Below are 24,748 nucleotides of genomic sequence, written 5' to 3'. Positions count from 1 at the left end.
CCGGCGAATGAACCAATGACGTGAACCTTATGCAGTAAGTAAAACAGCGGGAGGCTTGCTGACTCTCAGAAGCCCTGGCTGGCCTGTCGCCTGCTTGACCGACCCGTTGGCCACAGCAGGAGGAGACACTGTGTTCAGGAAATGCAATCTTTGTTCCGGGACTACCACTACACTACCATTTTCCTCCACAGGGGCCACTAAAATCAACCCCAAATGAAGCTATGAGCAATGCAAATTCTTAGTTGATGGCACACGCTACCTTAGTCTTATCTCAAACGTATCATTGCACCACGGCAAGTTCAACACCGCACTTATTTACAAGACACAGTCCTTTATTGTCTTGTCTCTGTCCTTCCCTCTGTCAGAAGGGTGGCAAGGAGACAATCCTGGAGGAGGACTTGGACTTCCAGGGGATCGAGGAGGAGGAGGAGGAAGAGGAGGAGAGCTTTGTTGACACTGAGAGGAACAATGCTGTAGGAGACAAAGACAAAGGTGAGGACAGACTCGCCTGCCTTGCTAGATATATAGGACTGTTGCTGGCATCTAGTAGGGCTGAGTGTTGCGTTTAGTGCTGTCACAACCTGGCTCAAGGTGGGACAAAGTGGAGACCACACATGACCTCAATGAAAATATAATTACATTTATTGAATTAATCTAAATAAAATGTACAATCAGTGAGTCAGTAGTGTCTGTTGTGTATGGATGTGTGAAAAAGTCCAAATCAAAACCCAACTCAACCCAACCGGGTCAAGAAGGAGAGAGACTGACTGCTCAGGCCCCAATTAAGAGGGGTGAGCAGGTGACTGAGATTTCACAATGAAACTCTCCTCAGGGAGCCCAGCAACTCAACAGGCCTGAAGGTCTGAAGGGCCAAGGTGTGTCACAGTGCCTTTAAGCAGTTACAGGCGATCACAACTAGAACATACCCTCCACACAAATAAAACATGCAAACAAGATTTGGCTTTCGTTATCATAATTCAATATCTGAAGTGGTTTAAGTGCTGTGACCAGAATCAAGAAAACCTCGGGTCAAAACAAGAACACAGAACCAAGTCTTCATTTGTGGCACCTTGTTCTTGATCTTTGTCTTGGCCCTTTTCCTTCCCTCCACTCCTCACGGCGCAGAGTTTAAAGAAGCCGGCTCTGCTGTGTGTGACGGTGAGGTGAAGCCCACATCGCCCTCCTCCTCTCCTCCCTCCTTCTCTGCCCCTCCAGCCCTGGAGCCCCAGCCCAGCACCACTGGCCCCCTGGTGGACATCCCTCAGCTGAGCAACAGCCACCCTGTCAAGGCCAACCACATGCCAAGTGAAGGTACACCTGCAATTCCCCACGTGTCTCTGTTCTACAGTGTTGAAGCAGGCCTCCGCATTAAGGCTCGTCTTTTTGTAGGACAAGTGGAAGAGACATTTACTTGACTCCACCGGACACGTTAAAGGTCCAGTGTTTCCCAGACGGAGCATACTTGAGTGGGCAGCCCGGGTATATTAACGGCCACCCAAGTATATTGGCGACCCATTTTAGTATTTTATTATTCTGCTTTGTGAAACATGATGCCAAATGGAATTGCAATTGATGGTCTCAAATTCTACGTTTTGCACTTGGAAGTATACATTTTGTGTCCTGCGTCTGTTCCTTTCAAACGTGTGATCTCCTACATTGAGCCAAGCCCTCTCAGTCACGTAATGCTGAGTGCGAGAGAGGGAATTCTCCCCCCCTTTCTGATTGATATACAATATGTTCAGCCCCACGTCATTTAATACCCTGTTTACTGAACCTGTTGTTGCTGCTGTATCAAGACACCGAAGCCAGTAGGTGGCTCTACCACTCTGACCCGGCAACACCACTCCCTAAATAGCCAAACTATAAATAGTACCCATTGTTTTACTAAACACTTCTTTGCTGTTTTGTGTCAGACGTGGCTCCAGTAGGGGGCTCCAAGACTCAGCTGAGCCCCAGCGCCGCCATCTCCTCCACTCTGCCTCCCCCTCCTCCCTCCTCTGCTGCTCCTCTCCTCCCTCCATCAGGAGGAGACACCGAGGACGACGAGGGCATGAAGCACCTACAGCAGGTAGGAACAGCGCCGTCCAAGCATCTTTCTCTCTCATATTGTCTGAATGTGCAGCGGTAAACATCTTAGCCATGTTGATTTGAGATTTAGCCTCCCTGATGTTCAGGGCATTTGAAGGCAAGTTGCAGGAGGAAATTTCATATAATAGTTTCTCTGACTGTAACTATAAATGTACCTCTGTTGGATAGCATGCTATGCAATTGCACGTAATTTCATATTTTGACATTCTTTGTGTATTGGTTGTCGGTGCATTTCACTCATCTGAGCAACCTTGATTCCTGAGAGGAGTGTGACTCGATTATTTTTGCTTTAGAACAATCTGTTGAAGTTTACATTGAGTATGTGAATAATCTATGATAGAGAACGTTAATTTCAGTGTAACAATATGTACTGAATAATTTAAACACCATTTATTTGACCAAAGCCCACCATTTCAATGTGTCGATTAAATGATAACTGCCCAGTGCCCAATTAAAACAAAGCTACCCTCCTTGACATTATTTAATCTCTTCACACTTTACTATTATAATATTATAATGGCAGTAAAACCATGACTTTCACTCTCATGGTTTTTGCTTAGTCACAATATCTGGTTATCAATGAATTGAAGCTTATACTACTGTTTCACTTTGGATAACTGTTGTTGGCTAAATGTCAAAATTATCAATCCAAACATATACGGTAAATGGATTTGCCAGGACGGGTCAGGTTGACTATAGTCTTGCTTGCCAGCCTCCCCTCACTTCCTTGAGAGGAGTCTGGCAGCGCTGGTCACCATTCTGGAATTGCGCTTAGCGGCAGTGCCCTTGGAAAATAGTTTCCAACAATCCAACTTGCCATTTTCAGCATGTAGCAACGAGCTAGCGTGTTGGTTCCTGCCGTTAGCTTGCTAGCTAGTTAGCGTTGTTGTTTTCACTGCGGCGGCAGGGGACTATTTACAGCGACACACAGGGAGGAGGGAGCGGAAGCCGCTCTGATTGACATGGTCGGAGCCAATGACAGAGCTTGTAAGCGGGGAACGGAAATGCCGGCAGCGACTGAAATGGTCGCCTCCAATGGGAGAGCAACTGTAAGAGCAGGGGAGGGCTTATGCCAGAAGTCTGTTTCCATGCAGCCAGACTCCTCTCACGGAGGTGAGGGCAGGCTGGCAAGCGAGACTAGGTTGACTATGATAACCTGCGTATGCTTGTGTGTATAGGAGGCAGAGAAGATGGTGGCATCGCTGCAGGACACCTCTCTGGAAGAGGAGTGTTTCACCCAGGCTCTGCAACAGCAGCAGGAGAGCAGGAACACAGCAGCTGCCCTGCCTCTGTCGCACGAGGCCGCCATGAAGTGGTTCTACAAGGATCCCCAGGCAGAGATCCAGGGTACTGCTGCACAGCGGCTTTTACACCCATACATTCACATATCGATGGCGACACGCACACACCACCTAGGGATCGGAGTTCAAACTATTCCATTTGTGGATGACTACAGTTTATTTGCCTAGACTGATTGCAATTGGGTAGACCTGCATTTATTCCCTGCATTGTGAATAGAGGTATCAGCTGAAATGATGCAGTGCGCAACACATTTACCGTAAGTAGCCAGTTCAATTAGACTTGCATTCGGTTACAGGTCAACTCAGTATTTCCACTGAAAGCCTGCCTCCAGACCCTCAAAATACTCTTTGGATGGAAGGTTGGATACACAAACGCAGGGTTAGCAGCATTGTAAAACTCATCGCTCTTTTCCTCCCTGACGCCACCAGGGCCATTCACCACGGTGGAGATGTGCGAGTGGTTTCAGGCTGGCTACTTCACCATGACCCTGCTGGTGAAGCGGGGCTGTGATGAGGGCTTCCAGCCCCTGGGGGACGTCATCAAGATGTGGGGCCGCGTGCCCTTCGCCCCAGGGCCCTCCCCGCCGCCCCTGCTGGTGAGACAGCCACCACCACCGCAGCGCCCGCAGCCCACCCGGGGGCCCGCTGGGACTGTGAGTCAGAACTCAGTCAATGCACAGGATGGGGAGGAGAGGGAAGGTTAATGAACAGGTCTTGGACATAGAATGCTGTGTTTGGGGAGTACTTAAGACGAGATCTGAAATTGATGCTGGAAATGATCAGGGTTAATGTTGTTTTAATTTGTAAGTCAAGAGGAGTATATTGGGGAGATTCATAGAAACACAACCTCAATTATATATTCAGTGATATTTACAGCCAGGTTGTGAAATTACCATCTGCCCAAGCACCAAATGTGGCTAAAAATGTATTTTATATTATCTTATAAACTTGATCCATTGTATCCGAGTTAGCAAATTAACACCGTACCTGATTCAATACATGAAATGACATTGAAAAGGGATAAGGTAGTATTTCTTTGAGAAATGTATATTGCTTATTTTGGCCTTAGCTGGTAGAAATTATTCTTGGCAGGTAATTAGTTTTAGTTTATTGTACAGTACCACTCTTGGATAGTGAGCCAATTTCATTTTGGACCCTTTTTATTATGTCCTTGTGTTTTGGGCCCTTTACAAATTATACACAAGCAACAGCTCAAAAGAGGTGCCCGAGGGTGCGTCTCACCTTCTTGTGTAGTCAAATGTGTCGTCCAAATTTGTGCTGCAACACCAGTGCATATTGCAATTTCCCAGCGTGTGTACAACATGCCAATACCATCAAATGAACGACAACAAACAAAGGAAGAGTCGTTTCCAATGTAAACATGATAATCGGAAGTGACACTGGCTGCACTGCTGCGGGCATACAGGCATATTTATCACAACTCATCACCGAAACTGGATGGTGTGAGATGGCCAAAACAAGGAAATAATATTCCCATCTACCTTTCTCGGTCTATTAAAAGGGGCACACTCACCAGCTTCTTTCTGCCGTTTCTTTTGGTATTGATATTGAGTTGAGTTGAGTTGAACTTTATTGTCCCTCAAGGGGAAATTTGTCTTAGGCACATTTACAAACTGCGATAAAAACATGATGTATCATGTATAAGTAACATATTCCTCTGCAGTAGGCATTTTTAAACACCCTGCTCATATGTCAATGCCCCCGACTAGTGACTTTGCTCCCCCGTCTGGATAAATGGGGCATTCCCTCAGACAAGGCTAAGTGCAGGGGAAGAATTTATCATTCAAAGAAATGGAGCAAAACAGGCCATTTTCTCTAGCAGTGCGTAGAGAGAAACACTACACGCACACTGTTCTTGCGAGTGTTGTGCCTCTCGTTTCTTTATGCGACTAGAAGACGCTTACAACACTAGTTTCAACCAAGAGTTTTTCCCCTGCCTGTCAATCTTTTAGTATTTATTTTGATATTAGAAGCTGTAACACAGAATCTCTGTGACAAACTAATATAAACTACATTTAGGGAGCCATTGTTTAGAAGGAATAATTATTGTAGGGTCAATTTATGTTTCTTTGTGTTTGCAGAAGATACTACCGTAAATTCCGGACTATAAGACGCACCGGTGTATAAGCCGCGGGACCAAAATTGACTATTTTTTTCTTCTATAAGCCGCACCGGTCTATAAGCCGCGGGTGTTTTGATGTTTAATTACCATATGAAAGGGTTCGTGCACAGAGAGGAATGTCGGGAAAGCGATGGCTGTTTGGGGAAGCTCCCATTTATTAACATTTCAACAAAACAAAACAAAAGTCAGGTCACTAATCCCCAGACAAAATCACACAACAATAGGCTATATGTGCAGCAAACCTGTAACCAGAGAAGTCAAGTCACTAATGCTCATCTTCCTCTTCTTCCTGCGTACTGAAACCCCCAAAGTCCTCATCTTCAGTGTCGGAAACGAACAGGTTCAGGGTGGCTTCGTCAACCACTCTCCTCTCTCCTTCATTGTCACTCAAAACCAACGAACTCCTCTTCATCTATAGCTGTGTTTCCATTACAGTTTTTCGCAAAAGAATTGCGATATTTCTACAACTTCGACAATGTACAATTGCGACTTGTAGGCGTTTCCATTGAAGTTGCGTTTGAGTGATTCCCCGTTGCAGCAGCTGCCACAGTGATTACGCACGGGGATCTGCCCCATATCCCGTCCCCTGCATGCTCAAATCCAACCAATGGTCAATGGAAATCCCAACATGAAGTTACAATGCATATAAACGAGCCTGATTATCAATTCAAAAGAAAATGAGTCGCAAAATGTTGCTGGCTGCGTGAATGCAGTCAGCGCGACAGGCAGAGGAAAAAAGGTAGCCTAATAGCCTACAACTGGTCCGATTTAGAGATGGAGGGGGGAAAAGGCTGATTTGGTTCTATAATTGCACCTGAAACGTGTGCAATGTATTAGCCTACTCACAGTCACTGTATTCACTTCAGACAGCACCACCGCACCAGTGTGTGCTTTTCATCCTCTCATCTCGCCGCTGTGCCAAATGCGCGCACACAGGCAGCCTGCTGTCACCATGGACCGATTTCTGCCATTAAACATTATCTAATTTGCCCGGCTACGCTTTTGCACAACACTCGTCTTTCTGCTAGGTAGCGTTGCTTCAAAGTTTTCCACTTGCTGCGGAGGTTTTGACACGGCTATCGAACCTTACTTACCAAACTTATTTTCCGCTCCTTTTCCAAGGGATAATATGGGTCACATGACGTGCAAATGCGAAAAATGTGTTTCCATTACACTTTTGCGATAAACTGCTATATCGACACGTCTGAAAAACCACCTCATGATCATCTACTGCTCGTTCTCATGCTGTCGAGAACGAGCAAAGCTTTTTTTTGGTGAAAGAATCCTCCAGGGCGCTTCTTGTTAACAGTCCGAGTGAGTGGCAGGTCGAACGTCAAAGGCACTTCATCCATATTTATGATCTGCTCCGGTTCGATGGAATATTCCTTGATCTTCCTTTGTGTGAATTCGCCGAAGTTTGTGATTTTCTCCTGGTAGTCGGGGGAGGGAGTTGATGGGCTTGTGGCCGTTTGCTTACCGTAATTACCATATGTAAGTGGTCACGCACAGAGGGGATTGTCGGGAAAGAGATGGCTGTTTGAGGAAGCTCCCATTTACCGTATTACCGTAACATTTCAACAAAACAACATAACACAACACCACCGTTGTTTATTTTTACAGTGCACACAGTGTCCGCGGTGTGGTGAAAAGAGGGCAAGAGAGGAAATTAAAACAGAAGTGGATTTATAGTTAGAAAGAGTGCTAAAAAAGAGATTTTTTTTTTTTTTTTTTTTTTTTCTGAAAAAATCCATAGATAAGACGCACCGTTATATAAGCCGCAGGGGCCAAAAAACGGGAAAAAAGCCGCGGCTTATAGTCCGGAATTTACGGTAGTTTGTAGAAATGACATGAAATTAATATTGTAGATCTACAGAATTAGAGCAGCTGTGTGTGTGGGGGGGGGGGTGGGCAACTGTCTTGGCCTTATTCCAATATGTTGTTTGAAGAGGCAAATATGATTAATAGCATTGGTCTCTGTCCTCTTCTTCCCTCCAGGGGAACCTGGACCAGGACCGCCTGAAGAAGCAACAGGAGCTGGCGGCGCAAGCTCTCTATCAGCAGCTCCAACAGCAGCAGCTATTCCAGCTCATTAACAGGTGTGTGGGCGTGGCTTCGGTCTGCATTAGTGTTTGTTAGGGATGTCACAATATATCGCCCCACAATATATCGCGATATCAAAACATGACAATATGTATCGTTGAGATGAAATCTCATATCGCGAGAAAAAGAAGCTGAACATGGTGGCACTGATCTGCATCTGATTGCATGCTCGCTCTCCTTTTCATTGCTTTGTTTGAACAGACGAGGGACGTTGCAGACACGGAGGATGAAAATGGTGAAATTACTCAAATTAGCGTGGAGGATGCCCCCTCAACTTACAAATCGATCGCAAATAAATATTGTTAAAATATCGTATCCTATCGTTATCGTGAACCCAATATCGTGTATCGTAAACTGAGTGTATCGTGACACCCCTAGTGTTTGTACTACTATGTTCATGGATGTTGTTTGGAGGGGATTTTGACTTGTATATAACATGCTAATTGTTTTGTATGACTTTTTATTTTATTTTTGTATGTGGCCTTGCTCTGTGCGTTCCAGGTGCAGTGAGCAGGGTATGATGCCTTCGATGAACAGGTCGATGTCAGTGCCAGATACAGGGTCCATGTGGGACATGCATACCTCAGCTTCACAGCCATCGGGTACAGTGTGGGAGCACACACACACACACACACACACCCCGACATGCTCAAAAATGACACGTGTTGTACCTGATGTGGTTAAAGTAACACTTTTGTTTCTATTTAGGCGGTGAAGCCAGTCTTTGGGACTTAACAATGAATTCTTCTACTCAGGGTCCAACTCTCGAACAGCTTCAAAAGGTGAGCTCAGTCGCCCCCTGCAGGTTGTATTATGGCTGCACACTCATGTCTTTCTCGAAACCATTTGAAGCAACAGGGGACCTTTTTAAAATGAAATAAAATGTGGAAACTAAAATGGCAATATATGATACACAATTAATTCTGGAGCCCAAGGTTGGATGCAAATATCACATTTCCCCACACAACTCACGAATACCTGGGTGCTTTCTAACATCTTAACTAAATAGTAGGTCAACTTCAAGGTGATCTGGTTGTATATGTTACGGTAACTGCGGAAAAACGGTAAATGTATACACTTAGCACTCTGTTTCCCAAGGTAAATCTGGTGTACCATTCCAGTTGATATGAGTAGGCTCTGTAGCAGGAAGCTCTCTCCTTGATAATGCTGCTGACCACATATCTGTAATATGATGCACATTGTCCTCTGAAGCGTGACAATTTTTTTTGGCCCAAATAAGCGATCGGGATCCACCTCCTTTCAGTCTAATCATGAATCTGTGGGTGTTGTGTTATAACTTCATGTAAGAGTTTTTGAGTCATAGATTCAGATTACTTTAATACATTTAATATGATTAAGGTATCATGAGAGGAAGAGATGCAACTAGCACAATAGGGCAGGGATACATTTCTTCAAAGAGAAAGAGATGGTCACAGTGTTTTATAAGGTGCAATGACGCACACGGAGAGCTGATATCATAATAGATAAGTTGATACAGAGGTAGAGTTACAGTACAGTAAATTGTGTCGCAGAGATTACATTACGTGGGATGAAACGTCAGAGATAGTGTGCAGACAGTGGTATTGCTGATGAAGAGGACAAGACATGATCGATTCGGATTTCTGTGAGGTCGTGAGACTAAATATGTGAATTTTGAGGAGAGTATGTCTATGAAAATACATACTGAAAGCTTTAAGTGTGTCTATGAAAATACATACTGAAAGCTTTAAGTATGTCTATGAAAATACATACTGAAAGCTTTAAGTATGTCTATGAAAATACATACTGAAAGCTTTAAGGGGAAAAATACTGAGTCTGACTGAGATCTGATTCCATTAGATGGCTGTGAAATGATTGGCTTTAAATACGTCCAACAGCTAGGCAGTTAGCTGCACAATGATTTTGAAATGCCAGAGCCAGGATTTGACTAAAGGAATATTTGTATTCATCTAAACTCAATCTGTCTGCCTTACTTCATTCAACCCCTGACCTGTCCCCTTCCAGCTCCAGCAGGAGAGGCGAGACGCTGAACTCAGGGCGAAGCGTGAGGAGGAGGAGCAACGTAAGCGGAGGGAGGAGAAGAGGAGGCAGCAGGAGGAGCAGAAAAGGAGGGACGAGGAGGAGCTCTTCAGACGCAAGCAGGTGAGATGAGAGGAAGAAGTGTTGAAGAGGGGATAAATCTGAAGTTTCTCTCTTCCCCCTTCTGTTGCCTTGGGCAGGTACCTGTCAAACTTTGCTTAGTCGGACTAGGTTTTCAGGGTTTACACTGTTGGACGTTATGAAAAATTAAAAGTCAAATGTTGTTTTGTTTCAAACACACACACACACACACACACCGCCCAGCCGCCCACGTGTCATAGTGATCTCCAGTGGGGTCCACTGAGCAACTTCTTCTTCTTTTGAGATGTGTGTGCAGTTGGCGTCCAAGCGTTGCATTACCGCCCCCACTGGCCAACTTGAATGTATTAAGAAGAAGAAGAAAAAACCCTACACGTCACATATGTGCCACTGTGTGGATCTCATCTGCAATTACTGCTCATGGCCATTGGTGTTGTCAGAGACAAGAAAACTGAAATCTTCCGTATTATCACTTTAACTGTAATATATATGTTCACAGTTGTATGTTTCTGCTAGTTTTTGCAATTGCTTTTAAAGCAGCTCAGCTAATCAGAATTGAGGGACCGCAACTGTCCATTTTATCATTTTAATTAAGTGTTAATCCTCACCATGTGTTCCCCTCTCTAGTGTCGTCAACAGCAGGAGCTGATCATGAAGTTGCTCCAGCAGACCCCTCAGCAGCAGGGACCTGGGGGAGGCGGCTCAGGCTGGAGCGGGGCATCCTCCTCCGGGCTCTCCAAGTCAGGAAAGCCCCCGGCTCTGGCCATGCTGGAGATGCAGCAGGAAGCCGAGAGGCTCCTGAAGCAGCAGCAGCAGCAGAGAGCCCAGCAGCAGAGAGACCGCGTGAGTCAAACAGGAAATGGTCATTTCGCTTCTAACTGAAGACTCTTACAGAAATGCTCCATAGACAGGGGACCATTCACCATTGCAGGCAATGCAAAAAGTGCAGGTCATTTTGAATGTGATATAATCAGCCTGACATCTCTCTCCATCTGTTTCTAGCACCCTGGCATGTCAATGGGGGGCTCCTCCATGGGGGGCCAGTGGGCGGACGGTGTTGGCATGTGGGGAGGCTCTGGAGGTATGGAGGGTAAGGGGAGCAGCGGGGGCTCCTCAGGCGGTATGGGCATGTGGGACGAGGCAGTGAAGAACCAGAGCAGCCTGCGTGGCAACAGCAACAACAACATGGGCCTGAAGAACAGCCGCAGCAGCCCCTCTCTCAGGTACAAGATGTTCACCTTCAGTAGTGGTGTAGTGCCGGGTATATGGAGTGGACCTACCGTAAATTCCGGACTATAAGGCGCACCGGTGTATAAGCCGCACCTTCAAAGTTGACTATTTTTTGCTTATATAAGCCGCACCGGACTATAAGCCGCGGGTGTTTTAATGTTTTTTTTTTTTTTTTTTTTTTTTTTTTTTTTATTGTGTTTTAATATTTAATTACCATATGTAATGCTCCCATTTATTAACATTTCAACAAAACAACATAACACAACACCACCTGTGTTGTTATTTACAGTGCACACAGTGTCATACAGTGTCATACAGTGTCATACAGTGTCATACAGTGTGGTGAAAAGAGGGCAAGAGAGGAAATTAAAACAGAAGTGGCTTTATAGTTAGAAAGAGTGCTAAAAAAGGGAGATTTTTTTTTTTTTTTTGAAAAAATCCATAGATAAGCCGCACCGTTATATAAGCCGCAGGGGCCAAAAAAGCCCAAAAAACGGGAAAAAAGGTGCGGCTTATAGTCCGGAATTTACGGTACTTATTTTGCAGTCGGTATTGAGTATACCCACTCTGAAATCTCCTCTGATGTAGTGTGCTGCAGCTAATTTGTCTATACAGTATATCGGATCCTACATTGTAGTGTAACTACTGCTACCAGAGCTAGGAGAGTGACGGATTATGTAGCTATCTATTGTTGTTTGATTAACTGTAATTGATTGATTGATTTTTATTTGTTTCAAACCAACAGGTACAGATATCACAATAATTGGATAAAAAAAATGTATAAAAAAGAAAGAAATAACAATATGATATGAAGTTTGGTCCGAGAAGGGGCAGAAAGAAGCAGTGCTTATCTAGTCCTGCCCCTTCCTTACAACATTATATTGCACTTATAGATTCTCACTCTTAGTAAAACTTTCTCAAAAAAACAGAGAAGACAAATTAACAGTTTTCACAAAGAATAAAATAGGTCATATTCATAAAAAGAAACAGTATTATTCAATATTTTCCTCTTTATTATATATGTCTATGAATGTATGTTTATAATCGCATTTAAAAAAAAAATGTTTTTACTCATTTTTATCGTCTCATGAAGGCTGTTCCAAAGAAATGAAATATTAGCTTTAGCTAAATGCTTTGCAATGGTGCAGCCCATCATATATTCTCTTTGTGTTAAACTGGATATAGTCAAAGTCTCATATAACACAGGGCGTTTATCCTTTGCTGGATGGGCCAAAAACACACACTTCTCCGGGCACCACTACCCCGGGATAACAGTGTGTTAAAAACATTAGCATGCATCCATTCCAACCCAAGTAGTGTCTCTCTCTCTGTCTATCTCGTGTTTATGTAGCGCACTGTTGGCAGATATGAAGCAGTATGCCTGCTAGCTAGAAGTGAACAGCCCCACCTACCTGGTCTGGATTTAGCCTCCAAATGTCCTCAAAGCGCCAAGCTACGCGCTTCTTGTTTAGATTCAAGATTTTTATTGTCACTCCATGGTACAAGTATCACGTGTGAAATTCTTGTGCTGTGGACTCCGTTTACAACATAGTACAAATATAACAGGGCATATGAGTGCAAAAACAGCAAGAGACACAACAACAATAAGGCAGTATAGTGATAAGACAAGTCAGAGACAGTGGCATATTCACTGCACATAGGTGCACATGTCATGTGCATACTTTAGACGTGCTTAAACATTTTAAATTTGACGTATTTGACATACAGGTGCAAATAGCATATACCTTATTAAACATACAATTAAACATTAGACATACGTAATGGTAGCAGCTACAGTACGGTACAGTACGGCTACTACACTATTTGTGTATGTTAAGGAGTCTCGTGGCCTGCGGGAAGAAACTGTTCCTCAAGCGATTTGTGCGTGCTTTTGGAACCCTGTACGTATCTCCTCCCTGAGGGTAACAGGGAGAACAGGCTGTTGTGGGGATGGTTTGTGTCTTTGATGATCTTCAGGGACCTCCTGAGGCACCGCTGTTTATACAGTTCATGCAGTTCTGGCAACTCACATCCTGTTACGTGCTGCGTCTCACTCTCCGTAGCGCCCTGCGGTCCATGGTGGTACAGTTCCCGTACCAGGTGGTGAAGCAGCCAGTCAGCAGGCTTTCAATGGTGCCTCTGTAGAAGTCCATAAGGATTTCTGTCCTTAGCCCAAATTTCTTCAGGCGCCTGAGTCCGTGTATTCGCTGTTGGGCCTTTTTGGCAACAGTGGCGGTGTGACCGGCCCAAGTCAGGTCCTGGTGGATGTTGACTCCCAGGTACTTGAAGCTGTCCACCCTTTCCACCACTGTGCCGTTGATGGTGATTGGGAGGTGTGCGCCCCCCCCCCCCCCCTCCTGTAGTCTACAATGACCCCCTTGGTCTTGGAGATGTTCAGAGAGAGGTGGTTGTCCTGGCACCATTGTTCCAGGGCCCTCACCTCCTCTCTGTAGGCCGTCTCGTCGCCCCCCGAGATCAGCCCCACGACCGCTGTGTCGTCGGCAAACTTCACGATGGTGTTCGAAGTTTGAGTCGCCACGCAGTCGTGGGTGTAGAGGTCGTACCAGAAGTATGTCTCTGCCGATGAACGTTACATATGAACTATGCACGTCTCCCCCACCCATCTTGCCCTCCACAGTGATCAGTACTTGATGCAGCAGCGTCGCAAGCGGACAGAGGAGGAGGAGAAGCTGCTGAAGCTGCTGCAGGGCATGAAGCCTCAGGACGGCTTCACCACCTGGTGTGAGCAGATGCTGCACGCCCTCAACACCTCCGCCAACAACTCCTCCTCCTCTCTGGATGGTAGGCTGCCCAGCCTCTTTTCTCTGTTAAGCTGTTTCACGGTTTGCGGTGACTTCACCCTCAGTCTTATCTGGCATGTAAAGAGAAAATCCAAATGCCTTCTTAAATGACAGAGGGCCGACTGCTCTGTTAACTTATGTAATTTTCTGTAATGAATTGCATGAGCCATTTTTGTCATCACTTAATTTCCACCTACTGGTCTTTCCCTAATCATAACTAATCATATTTGACTCTCTGTCCTTACACTTATACCATTGCTAATGACTCAAACTGTGTGTGTGTGTGTGTGTGTGTGTGTGTGTCTGAAGTTGCCACAATTGTGGCGTACCTGAAGGAGGTGGAGTCTCCCTATGCCGTGCTGGACTTCATCCGGTCCTACCTAGGGGACACAGTGGAAGCCAAAGAGTTCGCCAAACAGTTCCTGGAGCGACGTGCCAAACAGAAAGCCAACCAACAGAGACAGCAGCAGCAGGTAGGCCAAACAGAAAGCCAACCAACAGAGACAGCAGCATCAGGTAGGCCAAACAGAAAGCCAACCAACAGAGACAGCAGCAGCAGGTAGGCCAAACAGAAAGCCAACCAACAGAGACAGCAGCATCAGGTAGGCCTAGCGGGCGAGTGGTCCATTTGATGCCTTGGAACAGTGTATTGGAAGAAAGGGGGAAAAAAGCAGACCTGGTTTGATGAGATATGCAGCATAACGAAGGACGTACAACTGAACAAACATCGGGAAAACGGCCACTTACTGGAAATGTAAATCTGGCTGTTTAATTTTTCTTTTCCTACCACTAAAAGTAATAATTCTGCAAACTATGTGTGATGCCTGCTCTAGTCTCACATGGTCAGACCCTCAGTAGCAGAGACAGTCTTAATCACAAGTCAGCATTTCCGGCTTTTGCCGCAGGTTTTCCTGCCTCTGATTGGCTGGGCTGCAACGGAAGTCCAGCTCTCTGTGTGCATTGGTGCATCGTTCAAAATGTACCGCCCCACGAATCGCGTCACGCAAATAAGGAGGTCCGTGGGTTGGTCAATTCATGTGTCTGTCACACGTTTTGATTTGGTCTTAAGCTGCGTTCACACCGACCTATTAAAGTGTTTCGCTGGCATCGAGTTTACATACAAAGTCAATGCAAACGAGCGATTGAGCGTATATTCGCCCAGGAGAAAAATCGCTGGGCGTCCGAGCGACAGAGACAGAGCGATAGGGAGAAAATTCGCTCGTCGCCCGAGATAAAATATCCCAACTCGAGCGAAATTACGCTGGCATCAGTCGCTCGCTGTTCAACGCTGATTGGCTGCCGTGTGAGAGTGAGTCAAGCATCACACTGGCTTGGAACAAACCGCTGGTTTATTGTGTGGCAACAAACCGCATTGACAGCTGATTGACAGGCTGAGAGCTGACATAAAGTGAAGTCTGTACTACCGGTATAGAGCTCGCGTTAGGAGCACGCTGATAGGCTTAGCTTGTCAACAACTACGGTGGCTCGTAGTGGACAAATACGAATGACATTGCGTAACGTTATAGCCCCCACATGTCCGTCAATTATTGTGCCTGTTGACGAGCGATTTAAACAGAGCGACAGAGCGATTCCAAAGGGTTGAATCAAGCGACAGAGAGAAAAATAAATATCTCGGTGTGAACACAGCTTTAGGGCAGCGGTCCTTAAAGCCACTTGTCAAGAGTTGTGCCCCAGAGACATAGAAAGAGTATTGATCTACGGCTGTCTACTGTGAGACGATAGGCCTTCTGCTTCAGTATGTTAGCGTTACATTTCAGTGCCTCATTCAGAAAGGCTTTCTCAAATGGGTGAAGACAGAGCATTCCTGTGGGTTAGAGGCGAGCAGGAGAGTTAGGTGAAATCCTGCCATGCACCTGTTTTAATCTCGGTGGGATTTTGAAGGGAGGTCATCGTGTGTCCTCTGGTGGCTGGATTGAAAGCATAGTGACAAAAGATGTTAACTCTTCAGAGAAATGTTGAATTAAAATGTGATTTGAATCACTAAGTACATTGAGTTGAACGTGGCATTGATTTTAATTGAATCTATAAACCGGTCATCCGTCTGTGCACCGTCATTTCTTGCGTGGCTTTGGAGGACACTTAATTAAATAGTTTGTGCAATGTTTTATTGCGATGAACTTCAACATAGGTTTAGTTTATAGCCTTAGTCAAACACAGCCGCTGTGGTCAAGATCATACGTTTTAATTATTCCGTGACAAGTTTGTTTGCATTTTTTCAATGCCAAAATCAACAATGGTTTTCTCAGGAATGAATGCAGCCTGCAAATCACCCAATAGTGATATGAAGTGTTAGCAGCAGTGCCGCTAACAGTTAGCAGCTTCATAATTGGCTTTTTGTAAGTTATTTTGGTGGAGCAGTTTTTATGTCACTGCCCAAAGATTTGATTTGTGCTTAATACGAGTTCCAAGAGTTGCACCCCACACAGAAAAGCCCACTTAGACTGGCAGTAACCACCTGTGCCAAAAACATTCCAAAACATGCCCAAGATACTTGAACAGTTCCGTGCCTCGTCCATTCGATTGACAAGTCATTATTATAGACTCATATATATATATTTAGTTCTTGCGTTCCCATGTGAGAGACAAACCCCAACTATAAAATCTGTTTAATAAATATAATAAAAACTTCTTCCAACTTATCCAACTCGTAAAGACTGGTGACACCATGGCGACTGACTAAAAGGGGGCAGCCCTTCCCACACTGGTGTGTTCGTTAACACCCGGGCTGAGAGTGCATGGCTTCAGTGTGACCGTTCTAAACCCCTCTTCTTGTCTTCTGTAGTTATCAAAGGAAGTGGCTGGATTGAACATGAACTTCCCACTGCAGGTAAATCCTGACCTGCCACTCCTGTAAAGCTAAACACTGATAGGGTTAGCATAGATGCTGCCTTTGGGGGAGTGGATAGGGCTGTGACGATATTGAAATTTTCTTACCTCGGTGAAACCCCCCATTATGCATTTGGGTTCTGGAGCCGGTATTAGATCCGTGACTGCCCAGATACGTGAAAAGAACGTGGCTACTTAATATGCACATTATCAGGGGCTTTCCCAAGGACTTTCCAAGACCAACTGACGAAGCTGGCTGTCGACCTCTCGGTAGGATGTTTACTCGATTGTGTTGCTGTTACGAGTTCAAGCTGCGACTAACGGTACAAGGGGTTACAGCGCGCTGACTGACAGATGTGAACGTTTCTTTCTCTTGTTTTCCCATTCGGCAAGTCAGCGGCATCAAAACGTGTTATTTCACATGTGATTACTGACATAGAACAACAGTGCGATGTGCGAGGCACACGGACACATACGGAGATTTATGGAAAATGCAAACATTGATATCAACAGCTACTGGACAAAACAGACTTTTTTCAGTCAAACCATGTCAGAGAGCAGCTTCAGGAATCCTGTGAGTTGACTGAGTGTTGTCGGGCAGAGAAATGGAGAGGAGAGCGAGACAGCTCCCAATTAAAGGACAGAACTCATTACGTACTGTATATACTGTAAATACTGTATTTGACATGAAACGAATTGCAGTCATCCTGGTTATTTCCTTTTATTGTATGCAACTTACACTGTAAGACTGGCTATATAGACTATAGTCACATTGACCGCGGTGATGCGGTTACCGTCACAGCCCTGGGAGAAAATCCTGCTCATTTGAATGATGTTTTGGAGGATTTGTCGTCATTCAGACGATTTTTTAAATCATCTTCTCTTTTTTGTTCTCTCTCAGGACTCAATGCGGGGTATGAACCCCAGTGCCCTGCAGTCCATGTTCCAGGCCGCCCACATGGGCAGCAAGGCTGGTCTCTATGACAACCAGGCAGGAAAGATGAAGAAGAAACAGCCCATGATGCTGCACTCTGACCCCAGCATCTTAGGTACATGACGTCACCTCACCAGACACAATTAAACCATTATTGTTATTATTTTTACTTGAGCTTCATTCATCCATTGCCTTCTTTGATCTGTGAATGGCTAGATTCTAAATGGTTGGGTCTCACACACAAATTGCAACTAATGGGTGAGAGGATGTCGCACATGTTGCACCTGCATCTGAAGTCAATCCAAGTGCACCAGGCTCTCGTTTGGGTGAAGTCCTAGTGATGTTACCCAGGGATTTTGAATTACAATCAATTGCATCTTGAGATTTAGCATCGTCACTATACAACAGTTCTTATATGGGTGCCAGACCAGTACAAGACCAAATATCATGGTTTTTGTTCTAAAATGATACCACACCCACACACACAAATCCAAACTAAAACCATGACATATAAATACACGAAACAACAATAGTTCTGAAAGTATGTTCGACATGACATGGCATGGCATAGCTGGCACCTTTTAAAGAGGGGGAACTGGAAGTACAGTGTGCTACAAAGTTTCTCCCCATAGCGGAAACTGTGGCTCAATTTCACTGCTCTTGCATGCTGGACTTAACAGCAGAGCACAAAATTAATGATTTGTATCATAGCATAAAGTAAAAACAAAACAAAAAAAACACTTAACACGTTCACTGCCGTGGACGAGATATCTCGTCAAGCAGAAACCAACGGTTGACTGCCGTGGACGAGATATCTCGTCCAAAAAAAAAAAAAATTTTTTTGACGGTGGGACGTGGATCTAACCCTTTTACATCTCCTATAAAAATATTGGAGGTATTGAATGTGTATAATCTATTTTACCAACCCACTAAGTGGCGACAGTGCTCTCCAGACGAGAGAAAGCCAAGAAAAAACAGCCGCTTGAGGAAGCCATTCTCATGAAAATGGATTGGCGAAAACGCTTTCGCTTTCGCGCTCGGAGCTGGCGGTGGGGGATTGCAAATTTGCATAATAGATTATGGGTGCAACACACTTTGAAACACCAGCAGAAAGAATCGCATGCAGCTTCATCAAAGCTCACAACCGAAAACCCAGAAACGAACGAGCCCGATTTTACAGTCTATCCAGACTGCGCCAGCAGCAGCAGCACAGACAGGCAGGCAGCAGAAACTCGCCTGTGAGACAAACACTGCAAAGCCACCAGAGACACACCTACGGAGGGAGGAGTTTGAAGGAGAGGGGGGTGGGGGTGCTTATGGAGGAACTATATGTTCAGAACGATATTGTTTAGATGTCTGATGGCTCACTGATGCCAAAAATAAATCGTTAAAGTGACTGTTCTGCCTGTTCTACCGAAACACACACACACACACACACACACACACACACACACACACACACACACACACACACACACACACAATACAGTATACACGCTTGCCCAAGGGCACCCATAATCACAGGCATGTGAGGTGGTTCTAAAAATCCATTTATCTCAAAACTCTCAAAAAATCTCTGAAACCATGCTGTATTCAACTGCTAATGCATACATAACTACTAACTCTACAAACTAACTCTTTTAGACAGAGAAAGCACACATTCTATTAGTTCTTTTGAGATATTTTGTGTCCACAAAATCCTAGCAGAAAATAATCCTCGGCTCTTGAAAGATGAGCCACAATCCTCAAAAAAAACCTTTGGCAGAAGCTACCTACAGTAAAAAAAAAAAACGGTTGGCAGTGAATGTGTTAATGTGTGTAAATGTTATTTTTTTTATTTTTTTTCAAGGATTTACATTTGTGAGAATGAATTTGAGTGAATTTTATTTTAGATGATGGTAGCGAATTTGACATAAATAAGGTGTGGTACAAAATAAACTACTATGGAAATTTTTTATAAGTTTGTATAGTACGATTTCTTAGAGACACGGTGGTACATTACTACAGATTGTTCTATTGATTTATGGATAGTATCTTAAACTAAGTAGTGCTAATTATTGATCATAAACAATATCTAATCTAAGTATATTACAAATGATTTGTGATTTACCTCAGCAGATCTCGTGAAACGCATTGCGTTTTTGTCTTTGCCCGTATCAAATTGAAGATGTATTCTGGTTTGTAATTCTTTGCAGTACGCAGATACAATTACTTCTCATTAAATATTATATTCTTTTCAAACTCCAAGTAGCTCCTTTTTTCGCCTTGCCCTCAGCAGATCTCAAAATAGACGTTGCTTGTTAGGTCAAATTTGCCTCCTTTGTTTAAAGCAGTGGTTCTCAAATGGGGGTCCGGGGACCACCAGGGGTCCGTTGCACTTTGCCAGGGGGTCCGCAAAAAGTTTTCAGGAAAATAAAAATAAAAACTTTTTTTGTTGCAAAAGCTTCATAGTTCAACGTCAATATTTTATGCTTTAAATCTAAAATGCTTCGTGATTACATTCTAATCGAAGAAACCTATCAATTTAAAAGTCGAGCACGTTACCGTGGAAACAATTAAACTTAGTCCAAAATCACAAATCAGAATGAGGGTGTCCCCGGTCTATTTTCTATCTTGTAAGGGGTCCTTGGCTGAAAAAACATTTGAGAACCTCTGGTTTAAAGGACCGGTTGTATGTACATGATTTGTTGTATTTAAAACCTTTTCTATTCACACTGGACTGACAAGTAGGAGAAGTTAGACATACCAAGTCTGTAAACTTTCACTTTCTATTGGTTGATGTCAACAAGTGGAGACACAAACACACTGTATCCAAATTGATGTGGTCAAATAATTATTGGATTGCATCTTTACTGCACAACCTACACTCTGTCTAAGCTGGTCCTTCTGCTCCCACTGTCTCCCATTCCCTCTCCATCCCCCTCCCCATATAGGGTACTCATTCCACAACACGGGCGACTGTCTGAGCCTGAATGAGATGGAGATGGTGGAGGATTACTGATGTGACGCAGCGCAGCAGCAATAGCTACCTGAGGCCTTCTGTCTTTTAATCAGACAAACCTGATGACGAATGTGCACTGCTGGGGGAAACCAGGGGGAGGGGGGGGTGTGAATGAGCGCAGGTGGGGAGGGAAGGTGCGGGGTGGAGGTGCCCGGATCTTGCGCCTCCCACCCCTTTCCCTCCCTCAGGATAGAAAACAAGGGCTCTCTGCTGCCACCAGGTGATCACTTGAGCAGGGGAGAGGGGGGTGGGGGGGGGGGGGGGGGGGGTTAAAAGGAAGAGATGGGTATCCTCTGGCACTCAAAAGATTAAGCACCTTATACTGAACTAATGCACTTTATTGAGATGGGATTTGAGTAGGGTTTTTTGTTTTTGTTTCGTTATTTTTTTGGTTCAGAATCACTGCGCATATGGTATGTGTGTATTAGATGTACACAATTCCCTATGCGCCTGTGGGAATCGAAACTGGAAAGGGGGGGGGGGGGGGGTGAAGCAAAGTTGGTGGGGTGGACGGTCGGGGCTGGTAGGTTTTCAAAGTCAGGGGGACCGTTTTTTTTTTTTTTTTTTTGAAACCCTATCAGAAAGCAAATCCTTTCTCGAAAGACAAACACTGTTGATATTTCTCTTGTTTAGCATTTTTTTTACGTTTATATAAAAAGTAAAGCTATTAAAAAATGGATTATAAAAAAAAACTTGAAGATTTGCACTTGCCTAAAAAATGAATAAGAAAAACATAAAAAAAAATCAAAAACAAATGGGGGTTAGTTATAGAAATGAATATTTTTGTGAATGTGTACGAGTGACTGTGAGAGAGACTGATTGTGTGATGGTTGGTTTGTATCAGTAATATACCAGTCTGCACAATGTTTTTTTTTCTTTCTTTCATTGCTTACCAAGATGTATGAAACATAAGAGGCCATTTTTTTTGTCTTTTTGTTCAAATGATAATTTTGTATTCTCATGTGTAGAATGTGTGCGTCCCTCTTCCAAACGGGGGCTTGCTTGGTGCGTTTTGAGCGTGAGTGAACGAATGAGAGAGAGAGGGGAGGGAGGGGGCAATTGCACAACACATCCTTTCTCTCACCAGCTCTTCATCCCCAGATAGACATCATATAAATGCATACATTAATGTAAATGTTAGCTTTGCGCTCATCCTATGATGACCACCACTCTTGTTTTGAATTATCCCTTAGCTTCTCCCCCCGGGGAGCTGTCTCTAGACCTGTGAGGACTGGCAGACAGGGCAAATCATGAGGGACATTACTATGTGCTCGTCTGAGTGAGATTGTGTGTGTGAGAGCGAGAAAGAAAGTGCGCATGTTCATTTACTGTTCATAGAAATGAGTTGAGACTACAGGTACTCATTTGTATGCATGTTGCTTTTGTTTTTGTATGTGTATGAATGCACATTTGTGCCTAAGAACTTGGATAGGGTGCGTGGCCATTGAGACATTAACTCTTTTGAGAGCGAGTGTGACCTGTGTCAGTGCTCAGCACAGTGTATCTAATGTATGTAAGTTTATAACGTCGATATTTTCTAGGTTAGTCCTGGGGGTGATCCATCCATCGGAAGGTTAGTCCAGTTCTGTTTTCCTGGGGGTGTGATCACGTTGCCTTTTGTCAGCGCTCGAACTTGTGAATGAAAGGTGTCGAGTTTCTGACTGCTAAAAAAAAAAAAAGAGAAAGAAATACAGCATCTTAATGTGCAAGTGCACAGGACGGTGCATGAGATGTTAGCATATTGTGTTACTATTCGTCGTTGCAATTTGATAATGACGAGTTTTCTTTTTTTAATGAAAAATATATATGAATATATACATTATATACAAAGTTTAAAAAGTATTTGGACTAAGATTATGAGCACTTGGGCTGCTATTTTTGTTTGTTTTAATTTTTTCCTTAATTTTGTTTCATTTTGTTTTGTTTCATTACCGCCATGTGAAGTGTGTTTGTATTATTTTTTTCTTAAGAAAACATTGAATGTATTCCAAAAAAATGACAAGAAAACCGTGCTGATACCAGATTTGTTTTTCCTCGAAATATTTCAAAAATGGAAACAAACGTACAAAAAAGCTTCAAAGAGTTTAGCGAGGTCTTTTTTTTCTTTTTTTTTTACACAAAGGAGAAGACAAAAGAACTCTGGATGGATACAGTTGAACACACTGCCTCTACAATCCTGGTCGTACAAACAATGACTACGAACTTAAAGAAAGGACTTTCTATTCCATACTGGAGCTTTTGGTTGTTTACAAACCACATGGATTTCTGTGGGTGCAGTTTTTTCCTTGAATTTTTTTATTTTATTTTATTTTTTTGTTTCGTCAGATGGGTGGGGTTTGCAAGTGCGCTTCTGCCATTATGGACATCGAGTGGCGTTGGTTTTTGAGGACAAGTGGCATGGCATCACAATTACAAGGCAAGATCCTCATACTGGACGTTTCGTGCGGTCGCGGATCCCTTAAGACTTTATGATCAACCAAGGAGCGGAGGAGAAAAATCAAAGATTGTCTATTTTGTGGAGAGTGGAGTGCAGGGCTATACCTAACCCTGGAGGGGACTGAGAGGGCAATGTGGGTACACCTGCTTCGTGCACTTGTCCTCACCTCCACCCTCTTAAGCACTCACACCCTGCCCTCACCAACTCACCTATGCACTTTTGTTCATTCAAGCTGTGAGGTACCATTTTGGGGATGGGAGCACAATTTACAACAGGAGGATTGCTATGACTTTTGACGGAGTCGCTGAAAACAAGATATTCCCAAACTGAAATAAGAGACTCGAGAAGCACGTCTTCTTCCACCTCCTGTACATAACCATATTTTTGTATCACCTTTCAGAGGGAAAAAAAAAAGATTTGCAAACGGATGAAGGAAAATTCATGAGACTTTGATTATAAGGAGTGAATGTTCTTCGAGAAAACCAATCTTTTTGAATATAGTTTGAGATAAACTTGTGGTGGGGTTTCCCTTACGTTTGCCAGTAACCCTGCAATTATCAGGGAGGGGAGGGAAAACCACATGGACTGAGGTTTGGGACATGCTGCAGTGGCTCCAAGACTGACTGATAGCTACTTATCTAAATGGATGCTGCAACGGCTGCAGATTGCCCGGCCTCGAGGGTTTGGTCGGCAGACGAGGTGGACAGAGGCAGACGATGGACGGTCCGGAGGGTTCTTGGGAAGGACATTTGTCTTCTGACGTCACCGTGCCTGCTGCCTGCCTGGAGAGCAATATGACCACACGAGAAAGAGCCTTGGTTTCAGTAAGACTCTTTTACTGCTCACTGTTTACTGCATTGAAATTATTTCATTCATTCGATGGCTACGTTTACATGGACTGCAGTAGAGTACCGCAAGGATGACATTTTTGTCGGCCAACCCAGCAGTCATGCACTCCCTGGTTCCATCGTGGGGAAGTCAGTGGGATTCTTGTATGGGGATTTTGGTTAAATGCCTTTGAAATCAGGACCGTGGTTAACAAAAGTTTCTGAAAATGCGACCTTTGTGTTCAGCAAGTGATTTGTTTGTGAAGATGATCTTGCTGAACACAAGGGTCAAAGGTCGCCGTTTCATCAACTAAAAAAAGCAAAAACCAACAAAAGATTGACTTTGAGACGAGAGAATCAGGAAGGGCCAACATCCGTGTCTTAGGACTCATTCCTGTGGTACTCCATCCAACTATTGACTTTATTCTAAATAAGCCAATAATTTGATTAAGGTGTTTTACATGAGATGCTTATAGAGAGCCCCAGGGATGACGTATTTTTGTAGGCTGAATGCGGAAGTCCCGAACTTCCTGGTACTTCACTGTTTCTGTCTATGGGATTTTTGAATGGGTTTTTGGCGCGATGCTTCAAATAATGTCTGTGGGCAACGCAAGTTTAATCAAACGCGAACCAAGGTTCAGCGGGATAATCTTCACACATGAGGACCACTTTCATGAGTTTTGAAGCGCAACTGCGAGCCCTAGAGGTAAAAAGCTTGTGCTAAGCTAATCCAGAACTACACACAGTGTCGCATAGGCGTCCACGCATTGATTGCGAGAGAAAGAATTTCCGCGTTCACTCGTGATGACGTATAATATCCGCGTCGACATTGTAGTCTCATTTAGCCGTTTGCTAGCTAGCCACCCTTTTAACGGCACACAAAAGCTTCAAAACTCATAAAAGTGGTCTTCATGTGTGAAG

General features: G+C 44.1%; 1 protein-coding gene across 1 annotated transcript in view; it reads left to right on the top strand.

The window, feature by feature from the left end:
- Positions 1-20,633, top strand: part of gigyf1a (GRB10 interacting GYF protein 1a) — a 31,450-nt gene extending 10,817 nt beyond the window's left edge. The window contains exons 9-24 of the mRNA XM_083639670.1: positions 366-492; positions 1,126-1,311; positions 1,914-2,068; positions 3,267-3,435; positions 3,819-4,042; positions 7,528-7,628; positions 8,134-8,234; positions 8,341-8,414; positions 9,637-9,774; positions 10,378-10,593; positions 10,753-10,973; positions 13,619-13,782; positions 14,091-14,254; positions 16,585-16,629; positions 17,530-17,677; positions 20,496-20,633. Of these exons, the coding sequence (XP_083495796.1) occupies positions 366-492; positions 1,126-1,311; positions 1,914-2,068; positions 3,267-3,435; positions 3,819-4,042; positions 7,528-7,628; positions 8,134-8,234; positions 8,341-8,414; positions 9,637-9,774; positions 10,378-10,593; positions 10,753-10,973; positions 13,619-13,782; positions 14,091-14,254; positions 16,585-16,629; positions 17,530-17,677; positions 20,496-20,563 (2,301 nt within the window). The 3' untranslated portion in view covers positions 20,564-20,633. The remainder of the gene's footprint in view (positions 1-365; positions 493-1,125; positions 1,312-1,913; positions 2,069-3,266; positions 3,436-3,818; positions 4,043-7,527; positions 7,629-8,133; positions 8,235-8,340; positions 8,415-9,636; positions 9,775-10,377; positions 10,594-10,752; positions 10,974-13,618; positions 13,783-14,090; positions 14,255-16,584; positions 16,630-17,529; positions 17,678-20,495) is intronic.
- Positions 20,634-24,748: the final 4,115 nt, after the last annotated feature.

Source organism: Poromitra crassiceps, assembly GCF_964638095.1.
Source record: "Poromitra crassiceps genome assembly, chromosome: 7".
In the NCBI taxonomy this organism is placed as follows: Eukaryota; Metazoa; Chordata; class Actinopteri; order Beryciformes; family Melamphaidae; genus Poromitra; species Poromitra crassiceps.
This window is presented reverse-complemented; position numbering and strand designations above follow the sequence as displayed.